We start from the raw sequence: 27610 nt of genomic DNA, 5'->3' as shown, positions 1-27610 counted from the left end.
CCTGGTGCCCGGGCCGTGCCCGCTACGGCATGGCGGCTCCGTGCCGCTAGGCCCTGGCCCGCAGTACCTCCCCCGCCATGCCAAGTAGCAGTGCCGCTGCGGCCTCCCGCGCCGCCGAACCCGCCGAGACGCCGCGCCTCCCCCCCCCCCCCGCTGCCGCTGCTCCAGCAGCGCCTCTCCGGCCTCGGTCTCCGCGACCACGGCCTGCCCGCCAGAGGCAGCGGAGTGGCGGGGGTGGCCCAGTGGCGGGCGGGCTTGGCGCCGCCGCCCGACCTCCCTGGGGAGCCGAGGCCTGGCGGGGCGGGGGAGGCGGCGGCGGGGGACGAGGGAGACCTGGAGCTGGAGGAGGACGAGGACGATGAGGACCACCTGGCCGCGCTGCTACTGCTCTCCTCGTCTTCCTCGTCCTCCCAGTCACTCCCGCTGCTGCCGACGCTGGGCTCCGTCCTGCTCTCGCCTGCCTTCGATGCGCAGGAGGCACTGGTGGAGCCGCACGATCCTCAGGGCATGATGGCGGCAATGATGTCCCACGCTTACGACGGCGGCGGCGCAGTGGGCCTCAGCGGCGAGCAGACGGCGCTGCTTCGCCGAAAGAGCGTCAACACCACCGAGTGCGTGCCCGTGACCAGCTCTGAGCATGTGGCCGAGATCGTGGGCCGCCAGGGTAAGTGGAGGACCTGATAGGGGTGTGGGGCGGCCTGGGCCTGCTGTCCTTCCCCGGGGTTTGTGGTAGGCCTCTCCCTACACACTCTTGGGGTGTGCCCCTTCGGGGCCAGCTGCAGGAGCCCCTTGCCTCGGTAGTAGCTTCGTGCCCCCTAGGGCAGAACTCTCCCTCCCAGACCCCGGCTTCCCCATGGGGGACAGGATGCTGGCACCAGGCTAGCCCTGCTTGAGAAGGCAAGGGCAAGATCTGGGTTAGCTCAGACCTTCAGTTATTGTTCATTCGAGCTGGCAAATGCAGTGTATAGCTTGGCCACGTACAGGTAGGTGTTGGCACAGGCCTTGCTCTTCAATGACACTCAGCTCGTGGTCTTTAGTGAGAAGCTGCCTTTCACCGTAGGAACTTTGGACTGTGTTTTACAAAGACTTTTGGGTGAAGGACTTTAATTTTCCTTGGGGAGCAGGGTATGGGCTGGCACTGTTCCTACAGCTTTCCATGGCACGCACCGAGACAAAGTGGGACCTGAGGAACCAGTGAGATGGAGAAAGGAGCCATGTGTAGCCCTCCTCTGTGTGAAAGCCCTTGTCTTTCTGCTCAGGTTGTGGCTTCCTGTTGATTGCTGTTGCTACACTCGGTGGGTCTCTATTACACCATTAGTATGCAGTCATATCAGTGATGTCACGTTCATTGTTGGCCTTTCATGTGCTCTCATGGGAACGGTGCTTGGAGGAGTTAGATGATGTTTTGCACTAGCTTTCTGGTGGTGAACCTAATTGTAAAAGCCCTTTTTATATATCAAGAGAAGCACTGAGCAGTGTTAAGTGTAGGTGTGGAAATGCAGACAATGAAGTTGCCACTCTCTTCCTCTTCCCTTTCTGTGTTATTCTTTATTGGTTAGGGGGTGGTATGTCTCGTTTGCTGATGGGCTCTGATAATGAGTTATCAGAGCTCATCAGTTATGCTGCCTGGTCTCTCTACATCAATGTGGCATTTGGTTGGGTTTTTTTCCATTGAGTATGGAAAACATGGTAAAATTGGTCTAAACCAATGTACTAAAGAAAGGCCCACCAAGCGCCAATGCTTAGGCAGATTTGTTTTCTTCTACTTTTATTTTAGATTTTGAGCAGTTAAGGGTGGGGGTTTTGTTGTGTGTGTCAAAGGAGAATGAAAGGCTGTGCTGCAGAAATTTGCAGGTAGCTTCCTCTGATGCAGACAAGTTTGTTCTGTTCAAGCAGAAAATGTCTTTCCCAAGAAATGGTGTTTGAATGTCTTAAGACTATTCATGTGTCATTGGGAATGGCAGGCAGAGGAGTAGGGGGTGGAAAACAGAAATGAAAACAGCGATTGCTATAGTCCTCTAAAGGAGAAATACAAACTACTGGGTTTCAAGGACTGATTAGGCTGCTGTGTTTATTCTCCACCAGATCAGGATTGTTCTCTGTAGTATATTTTTAGGTACCTTGAGTCACTTAAAAAGAAGATAACGGTGTTTGCATAAAAATAGGATCATTGTTCCCGAAGAGTTCATTTGCTGCTTCTGCTTTTATTTCTTATCTGATGTCACGTTGTTTGGCTTTTGATAAAATATTTAGCCTCGGTGGGGAGGGATTGTATAATACAAAGAATTAGGGCTACAAAAGAGGAAAGAGTGGAGGGAGAACTAAAAAAAATTGTTACCAAACTTACTTGCATGAAAGCTTTGTGCAAGGAGGCTCTTCAAAATTCTCATTCAAGGGAGACTTATGCTTAGAGACTGCCTTATGTAAGTTGTATTAGTTTCACTAAATATTTGTTAAATATCTTAGAAATACTAGTCCTTGCATCTCCTTTTATGGACCAGAACTGTGCTGGCTCATTGCATGAGTTAGAGGCTCTTGCTCTCTCATCCACTTGCTTTGCATGTGTCTGCTCTAGCCCACAAAGTGTTGTCAACTGTAGTGCAGCTTGGTCTGCCTTGAGCAAGGCTGATTGGAGCTGCATCCTTCACAGATTGTTCTGCTCTCTCTAAAAATGAAGATGCTGCATATTCTCTTCCTAGCACACATCCTAACCAGCTGGTTACATTATAGAATCACAGAATGGTCTGAGTTGGAAAGGACCTTAAAGTTCATCTAGTTCCAACCCCCTTGTCATAGGCTGGGACACCTTCCACTACACCAGTTTGCTCAAAGCCCCATCCAACCTGGCCTTTAACACTTCCAGGGATGGGGCATCCACAACTTCTCTGGGCAACCTGTTCCAGTGCTTCACTGCCCTTTGAGTAAAGATTTTTTTCCTAACATCTAATCTAAACCTGCCCTCTTTCAGTTTAAAACCATTGCCCCTTGTCCTGTCTCTATCTGTATAAAAAGCCCCTCTCCTTCCTTTTTATAAGCCCCCTTTAGGTACTGGAAGGCTGCAATGAGGTCTCTCTGAAGCCTTCTCTTCTCCATGCTGGACAACTCCAGCTCTCTCAGCCTGTCTTCATAGGAGAGGTGCTCCAATCCTCTGATCATCTTCATGGCCCTCCTATGGACCCTCTCTAACAGGTCCATGTCTTTCTTGTGCTGTGTACCCCAGAGCTGGACATAGTAGTCCAGGTAGGGGTCTCACAAGGGCAGAGTAGAAGGGGAGAATCACCTCCCTTGACCTTCTGGGCATGCTTCTTTTGATGCAGCCCAGGTTCTCATGTGGGCAGCTGTGCTTCCCAAATTTGTGCTGATAGCTGTGCATAGATGTGTGATGTTGCAGCTATAGAAGGTGTGGAGTGCTTGAAATGTGCCCTGTGGTTGATGGTTGAAGCTATGTTAGAGGCTGCTTGGGTTACTGTGACAGTAGTTCAGTGTTTTGCTGCTGGAAGCATTTACATCACTGGAAAAGACTTAAGATTTTAATGAATAGTTAAGTGTTCCTCCTTAAAAAAAGAAGTCATGTAGTATTTCTGAAACCTGGCAGGTTTTTGTGCCTTTTTTTGTTGCCTTTTTTTTTTAAATCTTAAATGTTCTCAACCTTTTCTTATTCCCCTTGCCCCTCCCAAAAAATGAAGCTGACAGACACTGGTTGGGGTAGTGTAATATATTTCTTTGTAGTCTTTGAGGTCGAAGAATCTCAAAGGTGAACAACAAAGGAAAAGATATTTGTATCCTTTTATTCTTGTAAAGGCATGTGACTGGGAGCCAGGAAAACTAGATTGCATTCATGGCATTGTACAGACTTCCTGTATGAATTTGAACTAGCTGTTGAATCCAACCTTTGCTAAGTTGGCCAGTCATCATGCTGATCAGAAAAGTTACTTCCTTTGCTGTGAGCAGCTGAAAATCCTGCATGCACAAAGTTGCATTGGTTTAGAAACATAAAGTTGGAGAAAGTGCTCTTGAGAAGTGGTAGCAAGAAAGCTGTGTCGCCGAGGACATGACCTTGTTTGCATGGGAAAAGCTGGCATAGGGCATATACCCAAAATTAAATAAGCATGTATCCAGACTTAAAAAAAACCAACTTCTGGAGATCTAACTTGGAAGGTTTTGTTTTAATCTCTAAATCATGTGAAGGACTTGCAAAAGTCTGCTGTGGATCACCTGAAAACTGTTTCCTCTATGTAAAATTTGTGATGGTGAGTCTTCAGTGCCCCCTGCTACCTTCTTTACACTTAAAATAAGACGTTTAAACACTAAAATCTCTTTTGAATAATGCAAAAAGAGAGATGGTGTCTGAAGAAATTAACAGAAAACCTGAAAGATGCTGGAAGGGACAAAAGTCTGTCCTGTAGAGATGCTGTATCCCTGAGTTTATTGACTGTCTTCAGATAGTGATTGCTGGAATATATTTGCTAATGCATTCCAGTATTTTGGCTATCCAAGTAATGTGATTTTCCAAGTGTTTATATCCTCGATGAGGTTGACAATGTTTTTTCTCCCTAAAATATCACTAGAGTTGGGAGCTACTTAACTCTAAAGCAACACTTTAATGCAGATTTAATGATCGTGGACTCTTTTTTGTTCTTTGTTTTTGAATGTGGGCTCTTGAGAAAAATATGACTTTGCTTAAAATAGTCCTGTAAATTAAAACAAAAACATAATTCTGATAAGTTGGTAGCTGATAACTATCTAGCATAGTTGAACAGCCAAATAAAAACAATAGCTATCATTCTCAGATAGTGGAAAAGTGCTAAAACAATCCTAGAGCAAATACTTGTATTAGCTAAGTACAGTACATAGATATCCTATGGTAGGATAATTATAGTACTTTCAAAAATAGTGGATATCTGGTTTTATGTCTCAATGTGTTGTGATGATAATATTACTGAATTACTGACAATACTTATAGCCTTGATTGGTTATTAATTACCTGTAAGGAGTAGTCAGCATAAGCATAACTAACTAGCCTGAATTGCATGTGTTTGTTTTTTTAAAAAACTGGATGCTTAAGATTTCCACTCTCATGGATAAGTTTAATTTGACTGAAGTTGTCATGTATCTCAGTGTCAGCTGATTGATTGCCACAGACAATAAAACCACAGGTTCAACTAACTTATTTTAAGTGAAAAAGGCAGTTACACTTCAGAAATTTTTATCTTCTGTAACAAGCAGGTTATTAAATGCTATATTAAATGGCTTGTTCTAAAGACAAAGAAAAATTGAGCCATTTGTTTTTCTGTTGAAAAGCTATTTTTCTGAGTAGTTGAAGTATTGACATTTTTAGAGCCTGGAACTCCAGGAACTGAAACGTGGGCATACTGTAGCCTGTTACAGTCTGAAATTACTGCTGAATTTTCAGTGGCCTATTGCTCTGGTACTGTGTAACAAACATAATTTCAGTTATGCTATTTGTCATTTGTGTTATACAAAGATCCAACACAAGTTGCTAAGTGTGTTAGAAAGGTGCAGGTTTTCCAGCTGGGATCGTAAATCCTCGCTCATAAACACTGCTCTTGTCTGGCTTGTTGGGTGGGAAGCACACCAAATGCAGTGCACACTCAGGAGACTGTGTAGTCTGCCAGAAATTTTGTAGATTTTAATGTGTGAATACATCATAAGTAAGTTTTTTTTTTTTTTTTTTAATGAAGCTGAAATTTAAAACAAAAATCTTGCAAGGTAAAATACCAATTTCTAATCATTTGGTCCTTTTGTTTTTCTTGTAAAATTGCTGTGTTATAAAAGAGTATGGCTTCCTTTTTTCAGTTATAACATACACATAGAAATCCTGATTAATGTGCTTCCGAACTGCACTGGATTAACCTGTCTGGCATGAGAGAACAGTGGTGAATTCTTTTAAGCTGTTAGTAAAGTCAGCAGATGTTGTGTCTTAGCCTCTGTTACCCTCTCTTCTAGTACACTGTGGTCTGAATTTCTGGAAGAGAAACTTTGTTTAGAACAAAGTGTTCAATATCTCAAAGATCTTAAATTTTGTTTTGATGCAATTGGGCCAATTTCCCATTGCAGGCAAAAAAATTAACAGGGATAAGGTTGCAAACTTCCGGTAACAAAAAAATGCTGCTGAGTGCTAGTACATTTTTATTTAATCAAAAGAAAAGGCCAAAAAGCATTTGTTTCCAATTTCACTTACTCCTTAAGAATGTCTTCCTTTTCTCTCTTTCAGGTATTCCTTTAAGTGCATGAGATTTTGTCAGCGTCTGATCAGATCTCAGTTTCCTTCACTGGTGTGAGTCAGTAGTTCTGTGGTCTGCATCAGGTTCTCTGTTTCTCCTTTGAACAAAGACACAGTATCTGTTACTTTTTACCTTCTAGTTCATTTTACCTTGGACAACATACTGTGGGATTTTGTGTATAAAAACACAGGTCTAGCAGCATTTTTGAATTAAGGGTTTGGTGTAGGTGAAGATTTGCATAGTTTTTTGCAGTCTTCCTTTATTGACCATCTGCTGCATGGCATGAATGGTGTTGCTTTTTATTATCCTTGTGCAGGTCAGCTTTACCAACACTGTTGCTCACTAATTTGTTTCATTCACTAGATCAATGTTCTTAACGAAGACAACTTTTTTTTTTCCTGTAGTTATCTGTTGGATGTACTCCCTCTCTTATAACTATTGCTTTTCTACTACTGTACCTTCCTCAGCAGCTGCTACCTTAGTCCTGGTGCTGCAGTAGTGCAAATAATTAATAGTACAAGTTGCTGCCCTCTGGCTTTTTTGCTGCATGTAACTTGTTTACTGAGTTGCCATCTGTCTTGAGAATTGGAGTACTCTTCTGCCTGTGAGATGGCTGATTTGATAGTGTCCTGGCCTGACACATAGAGGGAAACAGTGTGTAGGCTGACTACTTAATTTTGTACTAGATTGATATATATATATATATATGTGGGGAATTTCGGCTGGACCGAGCCCCTGAGGTGGAGCGAGAGGGTGGCTGAGAATGAAGGCCCTGGTCCTGACAACGTACTGATGCATCCTGAGAGAGCAGAGGAGCAGCAGAAGAGAGCTGTCCCGTGGGAACGGGGAACACTGTCTCATGAGAACAAGGACTTGTTTTGAACAGAGTGACTGAGAAAAATATAAACATCAAAGGAAAACAGGGACAGGTGCACAGAAATGTTGTGAGAAAGTAGAACTGAGAAGGTCCAACTAAAATCCACCTATTAGCTGTAAGAATTGTAGTTTGTGTATTTAAGTTGACCTATCTGTGTGGTATACGTGTGCCTGAAGAGCTGTATTTAAGAGGCTGTAAACTGCAGCTCGTGGCTGCTGCTGCTTCCTTATTCTTTCCAATAAACTTTCTTGCTGAATATTACATGTCGTAGTCTGTCCCAACAACGACATTTGGCGACTCCGACGCGATGCTGCGTCTTCGTAAATTTCGGACGGCAGAGAAGCCGATACGGGCGGCAGGGAGGTTTTGCCGCGGGGACGGAGCTCGGTGTAGCATGAGAGCGGCGGAGAAGCTGCCAGGCCGACCAGACAAGACACCTGGACAGGTGAGCCACCGAGAACAAGGGGACAACTCTTAGCAAAAGAGGGATCTAATGTTGCATCTATATGGAAGTCTATCCTGCCTAAAAAAGGGAGAAAAATTAGACGAACTGGCTTTGCGACAGATGCTGCTTTCGTGTAAGAGCCAGGGATATGAAGGGAACACTGTAACTGCCTTTACTATCTCTACTTGGAAAGAACTTAGTGATAAGCTCTTTACTGCTGCCTCTAAGGGAGAAAAAAAGTTACTGCTTCCCTCCTTACAACTTGGCGATTGTTATCTGGAACAGTAAAAGACATTAAAGCACAGTCTGAGGACATTAGAATGCTACTAGATACCATCATACAGAGAAATCGTGCAAAAAAGGGAGTCGGGCGGAGCCGAAGGGAGCTGGAGCGGGACCAGAGGTCACGGAGTGGGCCCGGGGACAGCCAAGCGGCCCCGCCAAAATGAACGCGGTGCTAGCGTCTCGGCAGTGCATATCCAGGACGATCGGGGACAACGGCTGCGGCGTGAAAGTGCTGCTGATGGATTGGGAGTCGACCTTACGAACACTGTGACTGAGTTCCACCTTAAGAAACTTCCTGCTTTTCATCTGAGCTGTGCTGCGGGGCTGCGCCGCGCGTTTGTGGCTGTGTTTACGGCGCTGGGTGCTTGCGCCGCCGTGCTGAGTGAACCCCTGCCGGCGCCGGGTCTGTCTGCCTGTGGCGGGTGCCTACGGGGCGGCGCCGGGCGGCGGGGCAGTGGCGGTGGTCGCGGCGCTGTGCGCGGCCCCGGCTCGGAGCGCTGCCGGAAGACGCAGAGCCGGGGGGCAGCGAACCCCCGCTCGGAGCAGTGCGCCCGCGCGTGCATGCTGGCGGCCCCGGGCGCGGCGGGCGGCGGGGGGGGCTCTGTTTCCCCCACACTGCTGACAGCCATGGTCCCAAGAGGTGTAGGTTCCCCTCCCCTTCTTTACAGTGAATGTTTTTTCCCTGGTGCCCCTCCTCTTCCTAGAGCGGCGAGTTGATGACGGTAGCAACGGGTTTGGGGGGTGCAGTCGGGGGAGGGGGGAAACTGTTTGTCTTTTTTCCTCATTACACCAACCGCCCCCTCTCTGAAACGTGCCTGTTTGCAGCTGCTTTCTCCCTCTCCTATGTTTTTGTCTTTTCTTAAGCAGGCTCCGTGATTAGGTTGCTAGCTCCTGCTGATTCTCTCTGGGTGAGCCCGGCCCCTCCTCCCCCTCCTTCGTCCTCCGGCAATAGGGTGTGTGTGGGGGGTAAAAGACGGAAAAAAGGGAAAAAGGAAAAAACAACTTAAAATTAACAATACCCCAACTTATAAATCAAATCAGATTGCACTGTTTTTACAGCAATAGGTGTTATGCATGCAGCGTGCTCATGGCATTCTCAAACGTTTTCTTCAAAAACAGAAAGGGAGACTGACAAAAAATCCCTTGAAGCAAGATTAGAAATAACGCAACATCCGTGCTTAGCTTTTTGCATATTGCAGAAGGTTATTAAGAATTTCCTATAGTTTGCCATTTCGCGTCTCTTACATGAAATTTGGCTGTTTCCCCTGGGGGCAGAGTGCGGGTAGAAGGTTTGCAGACTGAACGATGAGACAGAAGGGGATATAGTCTTGCCCCCTGCAGAAATAGTTTTATTTCCTTTATGACAGAATATCATTGCTCTATGAGAAGGGTTGAAGATTTCCATGATATCCTGTCTTTTCTTGCTGTATTTGTCTTTTACATGGAGAGTTATGCAGGATTTGCAGATTGCTGATGGCGGCTATGCCATAAATTTCCTTTGAATTATGAAACTGATAAGAAGTGCACAGCCAATGACTACTTGAAAATGTGTGTGTGACTGAGTGTTTGAGGTGGCCATCTAAGCGTGTATGGAAAAAGATTGTGTGAAAGAGAAAAGCTACACGAGTGTGTAACTGTGTAAACTTAAAAATACTTTCCGTTGGTGTCGAGATTTTAAGAAGGTGATAGGACTGAGGTTAAATAAGAGATTCTTAGAAAACTTTGCTATTCTATTACAGCCTTGTATGAAAATTGTGGAATTTGAATCTCAGGTGGAGTTTTTTCCACTGCTGTTGTTCCTTAGCTGTGTGAGCTGCACAGGAGACCACTAGTTTTGGAGCAAGTAAAAACCATAAGCCAGCAAGCATTAGTGTGGACTGCAGGGTTAGCAGAGCCCAGAACAAAGTGCACCACTATGTGTCCAGGTGCCCAGGAACCATTCTTACAATTTGTGGAAAAGCTGCAAGACACTGTAGAGAAACAAGTTTTGTGACAGTTACAGAAGCTGCTAGTTGCACAACTAGCTAGAGATAATGCCAATACAGACTGTCAAAAAGTACTATCCTTAATGCGGTGATGCAGGCTTGTGCCGGGATGGGGTCCTTAGCCCATCAAATAATTGCATTTGCATCTGCTATGGCAGTAGTGAGGGTCGTTTGAGCTTTTCTGTGTTTTCCAGGATTTAAATCAGGAGTTGTCGATGTTGTTGCCTTGCTTGTTCAGCCTGTTGCGGGGGGCCCTTGCAGACTGTCAAGGCCATCCTGCATGCCTTTTCAAGGGCATCTGCAGCGTTGTGGATAGTGTGTCTTCAGGCCTCCTGGCTGGAGGCCAGAGCAGACCAGTTATGTTGATCAGTGTGGCCAGAGCTGAAGTGTTGTTTTAAAGAGTCCTTATATATTATCTTCAAAACCCCTCCCGTACAACAGCTGGTAGCAATATTCATTGTAAAACAGCTAGTCTTTCCTCCTTAAGACGTGCCCTGCCCATTGCAGCTGTGTTCTCAGCAAAATAGCCTCACTACTTGTGATTACTGCTTGTTTCATACCAGACGTATTTCTTGCATAATTTGACTAGTGAATGTTTAGGGTTGTACAAAGCCAACATGAGTTAAGTGCCTTGTTAATCAGTTGTTCTAATGACACACTTGCAAGACCTTTTGTTCATGTTGCAGCCATTGATGCTACTTATACAAGGCAGGTCTGTGCTATAGTTTTCATACCTTATCCACCACTGATAATTTCTAAAAGAGACACAAATAGCTCAACTTATACCTTTTGTGAGTTATGTTCCCCAAGCAGTGCTGTTTTGTTAGTCTTTCAACATTTTAATATTCCTGTAAATATTGTCACTGACTCTGCTTATATAGCTGGTTTGGTTCAACAATTGGCAAGGCTGTTTTGGGGGCTGTGTCTAATGCCCTCTTGTTTGCTGTGCTGATGCTTTTATGGTTGACCGTTCAGAAACGTTCACATCCTTATTACATTTTCCATATCAAGAACCATACTTTTCTTTCAGGTTTTTTCACTGAAGGTAATGCACGAGCAGACCACTTCGTTTCTGCACTAGTATTAGGCCCAGTTCCAAATTTATCTCAGATGGGTTGGTGCAGTCATGGTTACCATGTAAGCATTGGTTTATTGACCCCTTCTGTGCTTTCTGCTGAATAACCCATTGTTATTATTGATTTGACAGGTTATCTTTTCACAATCCAGTTAGACCCCAGTGATAGAGAAAAAAATTGTATTTTCAGAACCTTACGAGTGTTATCCATAGAAAACCCTCTCCTATGGAATGAAAAACTTTTGTATAATTTGTCAGTGGTTTATGATTTCGACATTATTTCCTGTACTAATGCAATTTTCTGACTGTCTTTTGTTATTATATAGATCATATTTCTGCTGGCTGTAGCCACTGAGGATCAGCTGGGTGTGCTGGACGCTGAAACCAAAAAGAGTCTACAATTCTTTGGCCTAGTAGTTGCTCCTGACACAGTGCAGTGAGAGGTACCCTGGAAATATTTAGGGTTCACGTACACAAAAAGCAGTCATTCCTCAACCAGTTCAATTGGGTATTAATGTTAAAACTCTTACTGACATACAGTAGCTATTAAAGTCTTTAAATTAAATTAGATCATACTTTAAATTGCTAAACACCCAGCTGGCACCTCTATTTGACCTGCTCAAACATTCTGACAATTTTCAGGAACTGAGGGAACAGACTGAGAGAACTGACTAACAGAGCAGTTTGAACCATCTAACAAGCAGAACAAGTTTGACATTCTAAATTTGTTTCACACATTGATCATTGTCAAATTGTCTAATTTTTCATTTTTGCATATCACAGAGTTCCTTTTGTCAAAAACCTGCTCCTGGATTGTTTGAGCACATAGCTCAAATCACCGTTAAGGCTAGAGAAAGATGCGTAGAGAGTACTGGCAGAGATCCAGTTCGCATTGTTGTACCTGTACACTCTCATTACTTTGAGTGGTGTCTGACAAACATATATGAAGTGCTAATTACTTTAGCTGGCTTCCACGACTAAATTTCTTATCATTCATTAGTCCATAGAAGGAGTGCAATGCCTGGGTCACCTTAATGAAGGCCTTGAACCAAACCACCTTTTGTGCCTTGCTTGCATGGCTTGAGCAGCCTTTTCGTACCTGTCTGATAGGAGTTCTGTTAAATGGCAGTGAGGCCAGCCTTATAGCAGCCAGCCTCAGACCCCTGACAAAGTTGTTTTGTAAAGTTATGCGGCAAAGTGTAGGCAATTGGGATTTGTTGCAAGAACAACCTTGAAAAAAAAAAAAGCCCCTAGATGGTCTTACAGTCTTGAGAAAGACAGGTAAAGCTGCGGTCAAGCTGTAACCCTTGCCTTTCAGATCAACCTTTGAATGTTATTGCTGATTCTGCATATGTTATAGTGACTTGATCAAGTGGTGTTGTATTGTCCATTTCCAGGTCTTATTTTTCAAGTGTTGTTTGTACCCTAAAGAACTCCTTTGCAGAGGCTTGTTCCAGCAGGTTTGCTATGCTTCGATCCAGTGCAGCTTCATAGTTTTTCACCTCTTTTAGAGTTTTGGGAAAAACACGCTGTGCTTGGCCAAAAGCCTCCTCCAAACTGATGATCTTGTGGTCCCTGTGGGAGCTGAGGACAGACCACAGCATGCAGAAGCCTTCAGATGTCGATTTAGCTTGATTCATTCTATTGCTCGCTTGGTTGTTGTCTCTTGTCCAGATTGTCGTCGTGCCTGTACTGTCTATTTTAGTACTAACCCTCGAGGTCTTACAGCCTTACAGATTTGGCAATCAGATGATTCAAGTTGATGAAATTGGTAATTTGGAGCATGTCCATGTGTCCATTAGCATGTCTTCCCACGTGGTGGTTGTTAATACATATACTACACAAAAAGGGTCATGGTGTCATTGCTGCATTTGAAGTGCCCGCTCGGGTGCGGACGGACAATGAACTGTCTTGTGTCTGTAAATCTGTCCAAGTTTTCTTTGCCTTATGAAAGGTCACTCATGTTACGGCTATCTCACATTCTGCTACAGGACAGGCTATTGTGGAGATGATGTATGGTACCCTGAAGCAATTGCTTCAAATACAGAGGGGGAACTGTGGGGAATTTCAGCTGGACCGAGCCCCTGAGGTGGAGCGAGAGGGTGGCTGAGAATGAAGGCCCTGGTCCTGACAACGTACTGATGCATCCTGAGAGAGCAGAGGAGCAGCAGAAGAGAGCTGTCCCGTGGGAACAGGGAACACTGTCTCATGAGAACGAGGACTTGTTTTGAACAGAGTGACTGAGAAGAATATAAACATCAAAGGAAAACAGGGACAGGTGCACAGAAATGTTGTGAGAAAGTAGAACTGAGAAGGTCCAACTAAAATCCACCTATTAGCTGTAAGAATTGTAGTTTGTGTATTTAAGTTGACCTATCTGTGTGGTATACGTGTGCCTGAAGAGCTGTATTTAAGAGGCTGTAAACTGCAGCTCGTGGCTGCTGCTGCTTCCTTATTCTTTCCAATAAACTTTCTTGCTGAATATTACATGTCGTAGTCCGTCCCAACAATGACATATATATATATATCTCAATTGATAAATTGATACATTCCTAAGAAATCTTTAATAAAGAGTTTCTACATGGTTCTTGAACCAAGGCTTTTGTTTTTCAGAAGAGGGAAATATCCTTGAGAGCTTTTGAGCAGCCTTCTCTTGGGAAGCTTTTTCAACATCATCAGAGATTCTTAAAGCTGCTCTCTTTTTCCACCTGTTAGCTTGGCGCCAACAGGGTCAAACAAGGTCCTGCTTCCTTTGATCTAGCACAGCCCAAAATCGTTGACTGTGATTCCTTGGCTCTTGGTTAAAGTACTCGAGATCTCCAGGTTGTCCTCTGTCCTGGTACATAGGCAAGCCCGAGCCTGTGTGGCTGCAGTACCTGGTGCACTGTTGTGGTTTAGGAATGGTATTCCCCAATTAAGTGTTCTCACTGAAAACCCTCCAAACCACATTCTGCTTGATCACTTCCCCCTCCCCTTGTGGTTGGCTGGAGAGGAGAATTGGAGGCACAAAAAGCTAAAGATCATGGGTTGAGATAAGAACAATTTACTGGAAACAGCAGTGAGATAAGAAAACAAACAGCAACAATATTAATAAGTGTATGAGGTAAATGATTCACAGGTGATTGCTCACCACACGGAGCCTGACAATACCCTGACTGCTTGCTTCCCACTATGTGACTGGAAGGGACCCCTTCCCCTGTTCCTGGAAATGATGTGAGGTGGTATAGAATAACCTCAGGGTCCTAGCCATGCTCCCTCCTGGCTACTGCAAAAACTAACCCTGTCCTGGCTGGAACCAGGACATTATACACCCCTTATTCTATACCATCTATGTCATGCCCAAATCCTATACCTTCCAACTATATATGTATATCATAGAATTATAGAATATGCGGAGTTGGAAGGGACCCATCAGGATCAAGTCCAACTCCTGGTCCTGCACAGTACACCCCAAGAATCACACCATGTGCCTGAAAGCATTGTCCAAGCACTTCTTGAACTCTGGCAGGCTTGGTGCTGTGACCACTTCCCTGGGGAGCCTGTTCCAGTGCCCAACCACTATCTGGGTGAAGAACCTTTTCCTGATATCTAACCTATATATATACACACACACAAGCACAGGTATTGCTTGCATAGTCAATGGCCATCCCTCCAAGGTGTCTTTTGAGTTTGTTTAGTCCATGACTGTAGGTTCTATCCATCCTAGATGTCTTCCAGGGCAGGAGGGCTGGTGTGCTGTTGGCTGGTTGCAAGCTGCATCAGGAGCTCATGACTGGTGTATCTGGAGCAGTCCATACTCATTGTCCATGGTAGTTATGGCATACAGTAGCAGTGTCATTCAGCAACCAATATTTTACAATTCAACATTACAGACTGTTTGGGGTTCCTGATTTGTCCCAACAAATCTGAATCCTCATTTTCATTTTCACAGAAACAAAAGTAAATTTGTGAGTAGATGTAATAAAAACCCATCTGGGGTATCACTAACTCACCATTGCTCAGCTCCATGTTGTAAAGGAAAGAGTGGCCTTTGCTTGATGATTCTCAGTTGCTTATTTTATGTCCGTTCCCTCTTCTGGGCAAGAGATTGCATGGGGACAGGGAACTCCTACTGCTGTTGCCCATCAGATGCACCGCGATCCTGTGGATGGGACCATGCAGCTGCTCCCCATTGGGAGTTTCCCTCATGGAGTAAATGGTATGAGACTGGGTTTGATGTATCTCATCCTGTTAGTGATGATGAAAGGTAAAAGCGGGAGTGAGGGCTGAGCTGGCCGTTGCTGTGTGATGGGTGAGGACTGCGGATGTTGTGGCTGCTACACTTCATAGAATCATAGAATCAGCTGGGTTGGAAGGGACCTTCGAGATCATCAAGTCCAACCCTTGATCTACTACCGCTGCGGTTACTAGACCATGGCACTAAGTGCCACATCCAGTGTCTTTTTAAAAATCTCCAGGGACGGAAAATCCACTACTTCCCTGGGCAGCCCATTCCAAAGTCTGACCACCCTCTCTGTAAAGAAATTCTTTCTAATATCTAACCTAAACCTCCCATGGCACAGCTGAAGACTGTGCCCTCTTGTCTTGCTGATAGTTGCCTGGGAAAAGAGACCAATCCCCACCTGGCTACAACCTCCTTTCAGGTAGTTGTAGAGAGTGATGAGGTCTCCCCTGAGCCTCCTCTTCTCCAGGCTGAACAGCCCCAGCTCCTTCAGCCTCTCCTCATAGGACTTGTGCTTGAGTCCCTTCACCAGCCTTGTTGCTCTCCTCTGGACCTGCTCCAGCACCTCAATGTCCTTCCTGAACTGAGGGGCCTAGAACTGGATACAGTACTCCAGGTGCGGCCTCACCAGTGCTGAATACAGGGGAAGAATCACTTCCTTGGACCTGTTGGCCACACTGTTCCTGATACAAGCCAGGATGCCATTGGCCTTCTTGGCCACCTGGACACACTGCTGGCTCATATTTAGCTTCTTGTCAATCCAAACTCCCAGGTCCCTCTCTGCCTGGCTCCTCTCCAGCCACTCTGTGCCCAGCCTGTAGCGCTGCATGGGGTTGTTGTGGCCGAAGTGCAGGACCCGGCACTTGGCCTCGTTGAACCTCATCCTGTTGGAATCAGCCCAACTCTCTAACCTATCCAGGTCCCTCTGCAGAGCCCTCCTGCCTTCCAGCTGATTGACACTCTCCCCCAGCTTAGTGTCATCTGCATATTTGCTAATGATGGACTCAATCCCCTCATCTAAATCATCAATAAATATATTAAACAGAACTGGGCCCAACACTGATCCCTGGGGGACACCACTAGTGACCGGCTGCCAACTGGATGCAGCACCATTCACCACCACTCTCTGGGCCCAGCCCTCCAACCAGTTCTTAACCCAGCACAGAGTGCCCGTGTCCAAGCCGTGGGCTGCCAGCTATTCCAGGAGTATGCTGTGGGAGACAGTGTCAAAGGCCTTGCTGAAGTCCAGGTAGACCACATCCACAGCCTTCCCCTCATCCACCAGGAGAGTCACCTGATCATAAAAGGAGATCACGTTGGTCCGACAGGACCTGCCCTTCCTAAACCCATGCTGGCTGGGTCTTAGCCCTTGTCCATCCTGTAGGTGCTCTGTGATTGCCCTGAGGATGATCTGCTCCATAACCTTGCCAGGCACTGAGGTCAGGCTGACGGGCCTGTAGTTTCTCAGGTCTTCCTTCCGGCCCTTTTTGTGGATTGGCGTGACATTCTCCAACTTCCAATCATCTGGGACCTCCCCAGTGAGCCAGGACTGTTGGTAGATGATGGAGAGAGGCTTGGCGAGCTCTTTCGCCAACTCCCTCATCACCCTTGGGTGGATCCCATCTGGTCCCATAGACTTGTGGGGATCCAAGCAGCTCAGTAGGTCACTGTTTCCTTCTGGATTACAGGGGGGCTTTTCAGATTCTTGTCTCTTTCTACAAGCTCCAGAAGCCAGCTGTCCTCAGGACAACCTGTCTTACTGTTGAAAACTGAGACAAAGAAGGTGTTAAATACCTCAGCCTTTTCCTCATCTCTGATAACTATATTCCCTCCTATGTCCAGTAAAGAGTGGAGGTTTTCCTTGCCCCTCCTTTTGCTATTGATGTATCTGTAGAAGGACTTTTTGTTATCCTTCACAGAGGTGGCAAGATTCAGTTCAAGTTGTGCCTTTTTTCCTCTAATTTTCTTTCTACACGACCTAACTATATTCCTAAATTCTTCTTGAGTAGTCAGTCCTTTTTTCCATAATCGGTAGGCTCTCTTCTTTACCCCAATTTCTTTCAAAACCTCTCTGTTTGGTCAGACCGGTCGTCTTCCCTGCTGGCTCACCTTTTGACACAGTGGGACAGCCTGCTCCTGTGCTTTCAAAACTTGCTTCTTGAAGTACGTCCATCCCTCCTGGACCCCTTTGTTTTCAAGGGCTGTTTCCCAGGGTACACTCTGAACTAGTCTTCCGAATAGGCCGAAATCTGCCCTCCGGAAGTCCAGCGTAGAGGTTTTATTGACGGCCTTCCTTGCATCCCTGAGTATTGAAAACTCTATTATTTCATGATCACTGTGTCCCAGATGTCCACCAACTACCACATCTCCCACCAGCCTCTCTCTGTTTGTGAACAGGAGGTCTAGCGGGGCTCCATCCCTGGCAGGCTCATTTACCAGCTGGAGCAGGAAATTATCCTCTATATGCTCTAGGTATCTCTTAGACTGCCTCTTCTCCGCTGTGTGGAGTTCCCAGCAGACATCTGGCAGGTTAAAGTCACCCACGAGAACAAGGGCTGGCGATTTTGTAGAATAATTCATCACCCTCATCATCCTGATTGGGTGGTCTGTAACAGACTCCCACCAGGATATCAGCCTTGTTAGCCTTCCCCTTGATTCTGATCCACAGGCACTCAACCTTATTGTTACTGACTTCAAGTTCCAAAGAGTCAAGAGACTCTCTAACATATAGAGCCACCCCTCCACCTCTCCTACCTTGCCTGTCCCTTCTGAAGAGCCTGTAGTAGTACTCCAGTCATGCGAGTCATCCCACCACGTTTCCATGATAGCAACTACATCATCGCTTTCCTGCTGCACGATGGCTTCCAGCTCCTCTTGTTTGTTACCTATGCTGTTTGTTACTTAACTCTCACTTCAAGGGGAAAAAATAATCTGTCTTCCTATCGCCTTTTTAATTAAGAAGTATTTGATCATTTAAAACTGGCAGTGTATGAGGTAAACTATTCCTTCAGAGCTACCCTGAAATTTTTTTGGGGTGTTACCGGTGTATTTTGGTTCTGAAAAAATCTCCAGGAGCAGTTAATTAGGGGTGAGATAAGAAAGGGTTTATTTGCCAAGGCTAAGATGTTACAGGACGCGCATGCGGGCCGTGCCTGAGAGGTTACATTTTATAATACCATCTATCCAATCCCAGATGTGCCCACCCTGCGGCCCTTCCTCTGGTCCGCCCCGGGTCCACCCCCTGAGAAATGGGTCTGGGGGCTTTTACTTCATCATCTTCACCATCTTCAGAGCACAAAGGGTACATAGTTACCTAATTTTTGACCGTATTCTGTGGTTTAGGCCCTGATATGCTGTTCTGTCAACTGTCTAGGCCTTGCCTTGACAAAAGACTAAACACTTTTGCTGTATTCAGAAGCAGGATTGATATGGGGAGCATAGAATGGGGTAAGAGGGTTAGGGAATGTATAAACAAGGGAAAGGAACAAGGGACAAGGGGGGGGGAAGGTTACTGCTTTTAAAACTTACTTATAAAACTTACAATTCTTACAAATATTAGAAAAATAAAATAAAAACCATTAGGGGCTTAAGGCATCAGGGAGTATAACGTTCATACTGCTAAACTGGTATTGAATAGACTTCTGTTATCACACCAAACTAAAATTACTTAAAAAGGTCTGATTAAATGAAATTTCTGGTCTAGAACTCCCCTTTTCAGACTTTCTTTATGTACTTCAAAATCTTGGATACAAAAATCTTACTGCAAAAGCGTGGGTGATGTATTTTTTCTTCCCCTCTAGTCTTTCCCAGTCTCCTGAGCTTAGACATGGAAACTCCTTGATTTATCGTTTGGCCACGTGACTTCATAGCCGGCAGAACTTGTGTCATTGTGGCTGCAGAATTGTTGGAGAGGGGATGAGATCAACTGTGCTTTACAGCGTGTCCTCAGTAGTGACTAATGGAGGAGGGTGGGAAACCAGAGCAGTTGAGTAAAAGCAAATAGAAAGGTCATTCAGCCGGAGCGGTATAAATGGGCTACTGACCTTATGCTTTGACATGACAGTTGTGGGGGTTTCCAGCACTCCTTGAAGACAAAATCCAGTGTGTATTGACTGACTTGTTCAGAAATATTGGGGTTTGTATGTGGTGACTTCCTTCAGTTCTTTCTAACTTTTCAGATAAAGACTGAGAGTTGATCTTGATGGTCTGGGGAGTCAGCTTTCCATTGAAACCAGCTTTCCGATGTCTAAAAGTCTTGTTCTTTTGCTGCAGGGAATTGAGGCAGTGTTTGGCCTCTGCTTTCTAGGTATGTGACTTGTACCTTAAAAGAAAAACTCTACTCACCTTGGTCTGTGCCTTTCTGCAGCCTGAGGAATAAAGGCAAGAAGGCTTTTCTTCATACGGGAGTGGTTTGGAAATGTGACTCTGGCAAAGCAATCTCTGAGAGTTTGCAGGGAATGGAGCTGAAGGTGCATACTTCTAACTTGATTTGAATTTCTAAAACATCAGGAAAATATTGTCTAAAATGTAAACTGTAAGAATTGGTAAGGCTGTTTGGAATCTGGACTTAATTAGGCTCTGAACTGTGGTATATAATAAAGAATTATATTGCTATTGATATGTGTATGTCTAGATGCCTCCAGTATTTTTTAAATGCTGCCTGTGTAATTTTTAGGAAATAAGGATATATACTTGAGTGGAATGGAGTAAATGAAAGTAATCTGTGTATATTGGAGAATAATTGATACACACTGGGAAACTGACTTTGGTTTTAGGTGTTCCAGTAAAGAGTGTGAAAACTTCAGTGACACCATTTTTACGGAACCTTTGGGTTTAAGGTTTGAGTCCACTGTCTTTTCTGAGTAACTGGGAAGGAATGGGAATGGAGTGGGCAAGCATTTACTTACAGGGAGAAATGCAAACAAAGAGATGGAAGGAGTAAAGGTAAATTTCCAAAGCAAGGTGCTGCTCTCTGGTACATGTAGGGAAATGGCATGGCTTCAAAGGAAATGTGCTTTGCCACTTCTGTAAGGCACCTCATGCCATATTTTACCTTTTTTTTTTCTTAAATCTAATAGAGCACTAGTGCTCTTCTCAGTGAGCTGTAGTGGGAGATAGAGGCTTACAGGTTTGTTCTCTCCTGCTGACACTTGCTGCTCCTGCTGATTGACATGTTTGGCTCTTGGGTCTGCATCACCTCCTTTGCACAGATATGCCTGTGCCTCACTCCTTCTCTCGAGGGAGCCCTCCAGACCAGCTATTAAAGATAATGAACTTCCTCTCCAACTGTGTCCTTGCAGCAAAGGGCTGTTGTGTTCAGCCTTTGTCCTTGCTGTGTGCAGGGGCCCTGCAAGAAGCAGCTCTTCCTCCCCTGTATTCCAACCAGCATCTGCATGTTTGCACTACCTTTTTTTTTATTAGTAGATAGTACTGAATAAAGTGCATCTTTGAGTGGTTTTCTAATTGTAAAATTTATTGCTAGTGATACCTTAGGTGCAAAGGACTGACAAAACACTATTTTGAGAGACTATTTTGAGTACCCAGACAGTTATGAGATGCTTAAAGTAAATAAGGAAAAGGTGAACAAATCGCTGCAAGTGAAATGATGCCTAAAACACTTGATCTGCAAATGTTACTTATAGTTTTTTCAAGATGAGGTTTACTATAAAATAACATTTAATATGACATGCTTTTGAATTTGTTTTAAAATAGTCTACTGGATTCAGTCTTCACTGAATTTATCCTGTCTTGCATGTCATGGACTTGCTTGTGTCTCTTGCACTGCCTGCTTTTCTGGTCCTGTGATAGGTAAAAGGGGCTTCTATATGCACCATGCTTTTCAAAATGAATTGAGCATCTTAGGAAAGAGCCTGTTGTCACTGTCATAGCAAACTTTATAACTCAGTCCCCAAAAATAAAAGACCAATGTTTCATTAACTTTTTGCTTCTATTTCAGACTCTATTAACTCAGTTAATCATAGAATCATAGAATAGAATCATAGAATCAACCAGGTTGGAAAAGACCTCCGAGATCATCAAGTCCAACCCTTGATCCAACACTGCCGTTGTTACTAGACCATGGCACTGATGCCACATCCAGTCTCATCTTAAAAACCTCCAGGGAAGGTGAATCCACCACCTCCCTGGGCAGCCCATTCCAATGGCTGATTACTCCCTCTGTAAAAAATTTCTTCCTAATATTCAACCTAAACCTCCCATGGCACAGCTGAAGACTGTGCCCTCTTGTCCAACTGCTGGTTGCCTGGGAGAAGAGCCCAACCTGCACCTGGCTACAACCTCCTTTCAGGTAGTTGCAGAGAGTGAGGAGGTCTCCCCTGAGCCTCCTCTTCTCCAGGCTCAACAACCCCAGCTCCCTCAGCCTCTCCTCATAGGACTTGTGCTTGAGTCCCTTCACCAGCCTTGTTGCTCTTCTCTGGACCTGCTCCAGCACCTCAATATCCTTCCTGAACTGAGGGGCCCAGAACTGGACACAGTACTCGAGGTGTGGCCTCACCAGCGCTGAGTACAGAGGAAGAATCACTTCCCTGGTCCTGCTAGCCACACTGTTCCTGATACAGGCCAGGATGCCATTGGCCTTCTTGGCCACCTGGGCACACTCTGCCTCATATTCAGCTTCCTGTCAATCCAAACTCCCAGGTCCTTTTCTGCCTGGCTGCTCTCCAGCCACTTTGTCCCCAGCCTGTAGCAGGGGGTTGTTGTGGCCAAAGTGCAGGACCCGGCACTCGGCCTTGTTGAACCTTATCCTGTTGGAATCAGACCATCTCTCCAGCTTGTCCAGGTCCCTCTGCAAAGCCCTCCTGCCTTCCAGCTGATCGACACTCTCCCCCAGCTTAGTGTCATCTGCATATTTGCTAATGGTATGCTCGATCCCCTCATCTAGATCATCGATAAAGATATTAAATAGAACTGGGCCCAACACTGATCCCTGGGGGATACCACTAGTGACCAGCTGCCAAATGGGTGCAGCACCTTTCACCACCACTCTCTGGGCCCAGCCCTCAAACCAGTTCTTAACCCAGCAGATGATTGAGAGAAATTCCATGTAGGCACATACTATTACATAGTAAGCCTTAGTTGCATTCAGTGAACTGCTTGACATTTTGAGGAGTGGCTCCTTCATCCCACAGGGAAAAGTTTTAAATCATCATCATCATGGCTAGGCTTTGCGAACGAAGATTTGAGAAGGCTCTATCCACATTTGCTACAGGCACGCTGGTGGCTTATGAGGCCAATACGTGACAGACATATCCGATTGCAAAAGGCACAGCAGAAAGACTCCTTAGATGGTGTATTCTGCAATACACGGTTCTTTCTGCGTTGCCTTTTTTCCTCGAGGGTGATCCTGTATGTGTTCTCAAAGGAGACAGCTGCGTTATAGATGATGTTTCTCCAGGCCTCCCGATTTGAGGCCAGAGTAGACCAGTTATGGTGATCAATATGGCCAAGGCTGAGATGTTGTTTCAGGGAGTCCTTGTATCTTTTCTTCAGGGCTCCTCTCATGCGGCAGCCAGTGGCAAGTTCACCGTAAAGCAAGATCTTAGGGAGGCGGTGGTCCTTCATCCTGGAGACGTGCCCTGCCCATCACAGCTGTGTTCTCATCAACATGGCCTCAATACTTGTGATAGCTGCTTGCTCTAGAACAGATGTGTTGGTCACATAATCTGACCAGTGGATGTTTCGGATTGTGCGGAGGCAGTGTTGATGGAAGCGTTCTAAGAGACGCAGGTGGTGGAGGTAGATGATCCATGATTCGGAGCCATATAAGAGAGTCGACAAAACTATGGCTTTGTAAACACTGATCTTGGTGCTTTTCTTCAAGTGTTTATTACGCCATACTCTTTTGTGGAGTTTTCCAAAAGCATTATATGCCTTTGCTAATCTGTTGTCTATCTCTCCATCGATCTTACCATCTGAGGAGACGAGGCTACCGAGGTAATTAAACTGCTGAACTGATTTTAGCTCCGATTGGCCAATGGTGATGTGGGGATGATGGGGGACTTCCTGAGGTGCAGGTTGATGGAGGACCTCTGTCTTCTTTAAGCTGACTTCCAGACCAAAGAGCTCAGCAGCATCTGCAAAGCAGGATGTTAAACGCTGCAGGGCTGCTTCTGTGTGGGCAACAAGGGCGGCGTCATCAGCATAAAGCAGCTCCCGGACAAGATGGTTTAAGGTCTTGGTTTGGGCCTTCAGACGCCTTAGATTTAATAGACTTCCATCAGTACGGTATCGAATGTAGATACCGTCCTGATCATCGAGGTCTGCTGTGGCCCTTTGGAGCATCATGCTAAAGAAGACTGTGAATAGGGTAGGAGCGAGAACGCAGCCTTGTTTCACACCATTCTTAATTAAAAAGTGCTCAGGAAGTGTGTTGCCATATCTGACTTGGCCGTGCTGATCCTCATGGAGTGAGATGATCATTTTAAGGAACTTGGGGGGACAAGTTTTAAATAGCACATCGTTAACAGGAAGCAAATGAAGACTTCTCAGTTAATCAATTTTATCTATATCCTACACATGTTGCAATACAGACATTTATCTCAATTGTAAATGTTTAATTTGCTTTTAGGTCGTGCTTGTCGGTGAAAGGCTAATATATTAGCAGACTTGTGTGTGAGCCTTTACTCCTTCTGCAGGATCTTAAAAATAACTGAAGGATACCTAATTAATGGAAAAAATTTAAACCTACCAGTATGTATGGGATAATCATGAAGGTGGCTGACAGAGGAAAAAGCCATTAATGTTTATTTACCATCTAATAGGAATTGAGGAGTTGCTGGGCTAAACCAGCCCAAGAAATATTGCTAAAATAGTTTGTGGGTATAAGTGTCAGAGGTCTGTTTGGAAATAATGGGTAGAAGTTGTTACTGCTTTCTCTAATGTGGCTGCTTCTGGTTTCACCCTACAGTTTCTTGAAACTCTCAAACAGCTTAAAATAGATGGCTTTCTTGTGGCTTTCTAAACTTGGATGTCTTGCTAAACTTGCATGTGTTTCCTTTAAACAGGTTGCAAAATAAAAGCACTAAGGGCCAAGACAAATACTTACATTAAGACCCCCGTTCGTGGAGAAGAACCCATCTTTGTTGTCACCGGACGAAAAGAGGATGTAGCCATGGCCAAAAGGGAAATTCTCTCAGCTGCTGAACACTTCTCTATGATCAGAGCATCACGCAACAAGAACGGTCCTGCCCTGGGAGGCCTGCCATGCACCCCTAACCTGCCAGGTCAGATGACAGTCCAAGTCAGGGTGCCTTACCACGTAGTTGGGCTGGTGGTTGGACCAAAAGGAGCTACAATCAAAAGAATTCAGCAGCAGACCCATACCTACATAGTCACCCCCAGCAGGGACATGGAGCCAGTCTTCGAAGTCACGGGAATGCCTGAAAATGTCAACCGTGCGCGTGAGGAGATAGAGATGCATATAGCCATGCGTACTGGGAGCTACATCAAACTGAACGAAGAGAGTGATTTCCACTACAACAGTACAGATGTGAGGTTTGAAGGAGGCACTCTCAGGTCTGCATGGCTTGTTTCTAACCCTGTCCCCCCTAGCCACACCAGAATGATTTCTAATTATATGAATGACAGCTCCAGTTCCTTGGGAAGTGGCTCCACAGATTCCTATTTTGGAAGCAATAGATTGACTGACTTCAGCCCAACGAGTCCATTCAGCACAGGCAACTTTTGGTTTGGAGAAACACTGCCTTCAGTGAGCACAGAAGACCTTGCGGTTGACTCTCCTGTGTATGACCCCTTACCAACGCCTTCCCAAACCATTTGGACTCCTTTTGAACCTGTAAACCCTCTCTCTGGCTTTGGTAGTGATTCTGTTAGTAATGCCAAGTCTCAACGCCAAGGGAGCCAGCCATCTACTCCTTGCCTGTCGCCCACATTTCCAGAAAGCCTGGATCACCCACTGGCTAGGAGAGTATGGAGTGACCCACCTAGTGCTGGCCACCAAGCAGGCCTTCCCATCTACATCCCTGCATTCTCCAATGGCACCAACAGCTATTCATCTTCCAATGGTGGCTCCACGTCCAGCTCGCCTCCTGAGTTGAGACAAAAGCACGACTGTGTGATCTGCTTTGAGAGTGAAGTCATTGCAGCCCTGGTCCCCTGTGGCCACAATCTCTTCTGCCTGGAGTGTGCCAACAAAATCTGTGAAAAGGAAACACCTTTGTGTCCTGTTTGCCAGGCAGCTGTTACTCAGTCAATTCAAATTCACTCTTAAATATATATAGATATAAAAACTCTTAAAGGCATGGGTATAATGGTACCCTCTAGTAAACTTTCTAATGAATTCTGATGGGCTTTCTTGGGATTAGGCTGAAGTTTATTAACAACCTAAGTGGTCTCTATCTGGTTCAGTGTAAGCAGATGGCATGTTTAGCAGATACATCTGGTGTAATGTTATGGCACAGTGAGGGGAAGTTTTCATAAATTGCACAACAGAAAAAAAAAAAACCAAATTTTGCAGGCTTTTCTAAAGGATGTCCGTTAAGTGTTTGACTTCTGTGTGCTGGCAGCAATGAACCTTGTTGCCTAAATGCAAAAGTACTCATCTGCCATGGAAGGTATGTGGCATTATTAATATATCAAACAACACTTCCAATGCTGTCTTCTACGAGTTTTAAAAAACAAGTTTGGGGAAGTATTTTTTGCTTTGTGTGACAATTTATGCTTAATTCTTCAGCATTGCAAATATCTTTTGTTTTAAAGCATAGTTTAATTATTGAAATGGATTGCGTTATTGGCAGGTTCAGATAATAAATTACAGTAAGGTGGGGAGAGAGAAGCTGCCTGATGCACCTCCATTTTGTCCTTGATAAAGGCAGTATGTTCAGAGGATCAGGACTGTCTCAATTTGTGAATTCCTACCCACTGCTTTTCTTAGTGTAATATGGAAAAAGTCTGGCTGGATTCATCCAGTTACAGTAAGGGCTTTGGGATGCACATACTTTGACTTATAGTGATGATGCTGACATTCTGTTCATTAGTCCGATCAAGTTGTTCTTTAAATACCTTTTTAGAGAGTATGTAGTTCAAAATGTGAAGCATTTTTATGTTCAATTCACGTCTTACTGTAGTGGGTTGACCTTGGCTGGGTGCTGGGTGCCCACCAAGCTACTCTATCACTCCCCTTCCCAGCCATACAGGGGAGAGAGAATAAGATGGAAAACGACTCATAGATTGAGATAAGGCAGTTTACTAAAGCAGAAGTGAAAGTTTGTGCCTGCACAAGCAAAGAGGAAAATAACAAGATTTATTCTCTGCTTCCCATCAGCAGTGATGTCTGGCCACTTCCTGGGAAGCAGGGCTTTCAAAACACATAGTGGTTTCTCAGTAGGCAAACACTGTAAACAATGAATGCTCTCCCCTTCCTCCTTCTTTCCTTAGCTTTCTGTCTGAGCTGAGGTCATAGGGTCTGGAATATCCCTTTGGTCAGTTTGGGTCAGCTGGCCTGGTTGTGTCCTGTCCCAGGATCTTGCCCTCGACTGAGGAAGGAATGTTACAGTGCTGATGCTGTGCTCAGCAATAGCCAAAACACTGGTGTGTTCTCAACACCTTTCTAGCTACCAATGCAAAGCACAGCACTGTGAGGGCTGTTATGGGGAAATGAACTCCATCTCAGCCAGACCCAATATACATATATATTTTATTTTTAGTATGAAAAAGGGGGAGTTGCATCAATGCCCTTGTATTATTCATGACAGCAGCTGTGGCAGTGGCCCTGCAATCAGTTTACTTAATTTCAAAACTGTCTTTCCAAAAAAAAAAAGTCTCTTGAATGAGCTTCTTATATTTCAACCTGTGGATGTTTCTAGCTTTTTCATCCTCAGTATGTTCCCAAATCTGTACTGGCATATATTAAAACAGCAAAAGCAAACAAACAAAAGACACAAAGTAGTCTGATGTATTTTTTTTCTATTTTTTAAAGCGTTATTATCTCAAGACAATCTTTTTTTCTCAGTACAACAAAAAAAGAAATTGTGTATTGAACTAGTAAATATACAGAAAACTTTATTTTTATTTCCACTTGAAGAGGTACATTTCCTATAAAAGTTTACAAATAACTGTTTTTATTTTATGATTTTCAGTATAAGAGTTGCCTTGAAGGCATATTAGGTACTGCATAACTTTAATGCTATAATTGCTTGTAGAATGGTTACGTCAGTATTGAAACCTGATCTCTAGCTGCAGTCTTGTAGATGCAAAAAAATGTTCACCGAGCATGTATTTTGTTTTATTGCATTGTACACCGCAACTAATAAGCCAAGAAATCAACAGACATTAGGTGCGTGTACCACTTCTATAAACCACAAACTAAGAATGATAAACTATTGATCTAGCTTAGTATTTGCTAATTTTACTACACTCTTTGTTATGTATATGTAGGGAGGTCATAGGGGTTATAAATTCAATTTTAGTAAAGTTTAAAAATTATATATTTTATGATA

General features: G+C 44.7%; 1 protein-coding gene across 1 annotated transcript; it reads left to right on the top strand.

Moving 5' to 3' along the window:
- Positions 1–27610, top strand: LOC135405077 (RNA-binding E3 ubiquitin-protein ligase MEX3C). Its single transcript, XM_064639794.1, has 2 exons — positions 1–664; positions 24158–27610. Exons 1-2 carry the CDS (start codon positions 508–510, stop codon positions 25381–25383), a joined length of 1383 nt encoding a protein of 460 aa, XP_064495864.1. The 5' UTR covers positions 1–507; the 3' UTR covers positions 25384–27610.

Source organism: Pseudopipra pipra, chromosome W (genome assembly GCF_036250125.1).
Source record: "Pseudopipra pipra isolate bDixPip1 chromosome W, bDixPip1.hap1, whole genome shotgun sequence".
Taxonomy (NCBI): domain Eukaryota; kingdom Metazoa; phylum Chordata; class Aves; order Passeriformes; family Pipridae; genus Pseudopipra; species Pseudopipra pipra.
The sequence above is the reverse complement of the archived record's forward strand: the minus strand, read 5'-3'. Positions and strand labels throughout refer to the sequence as shown.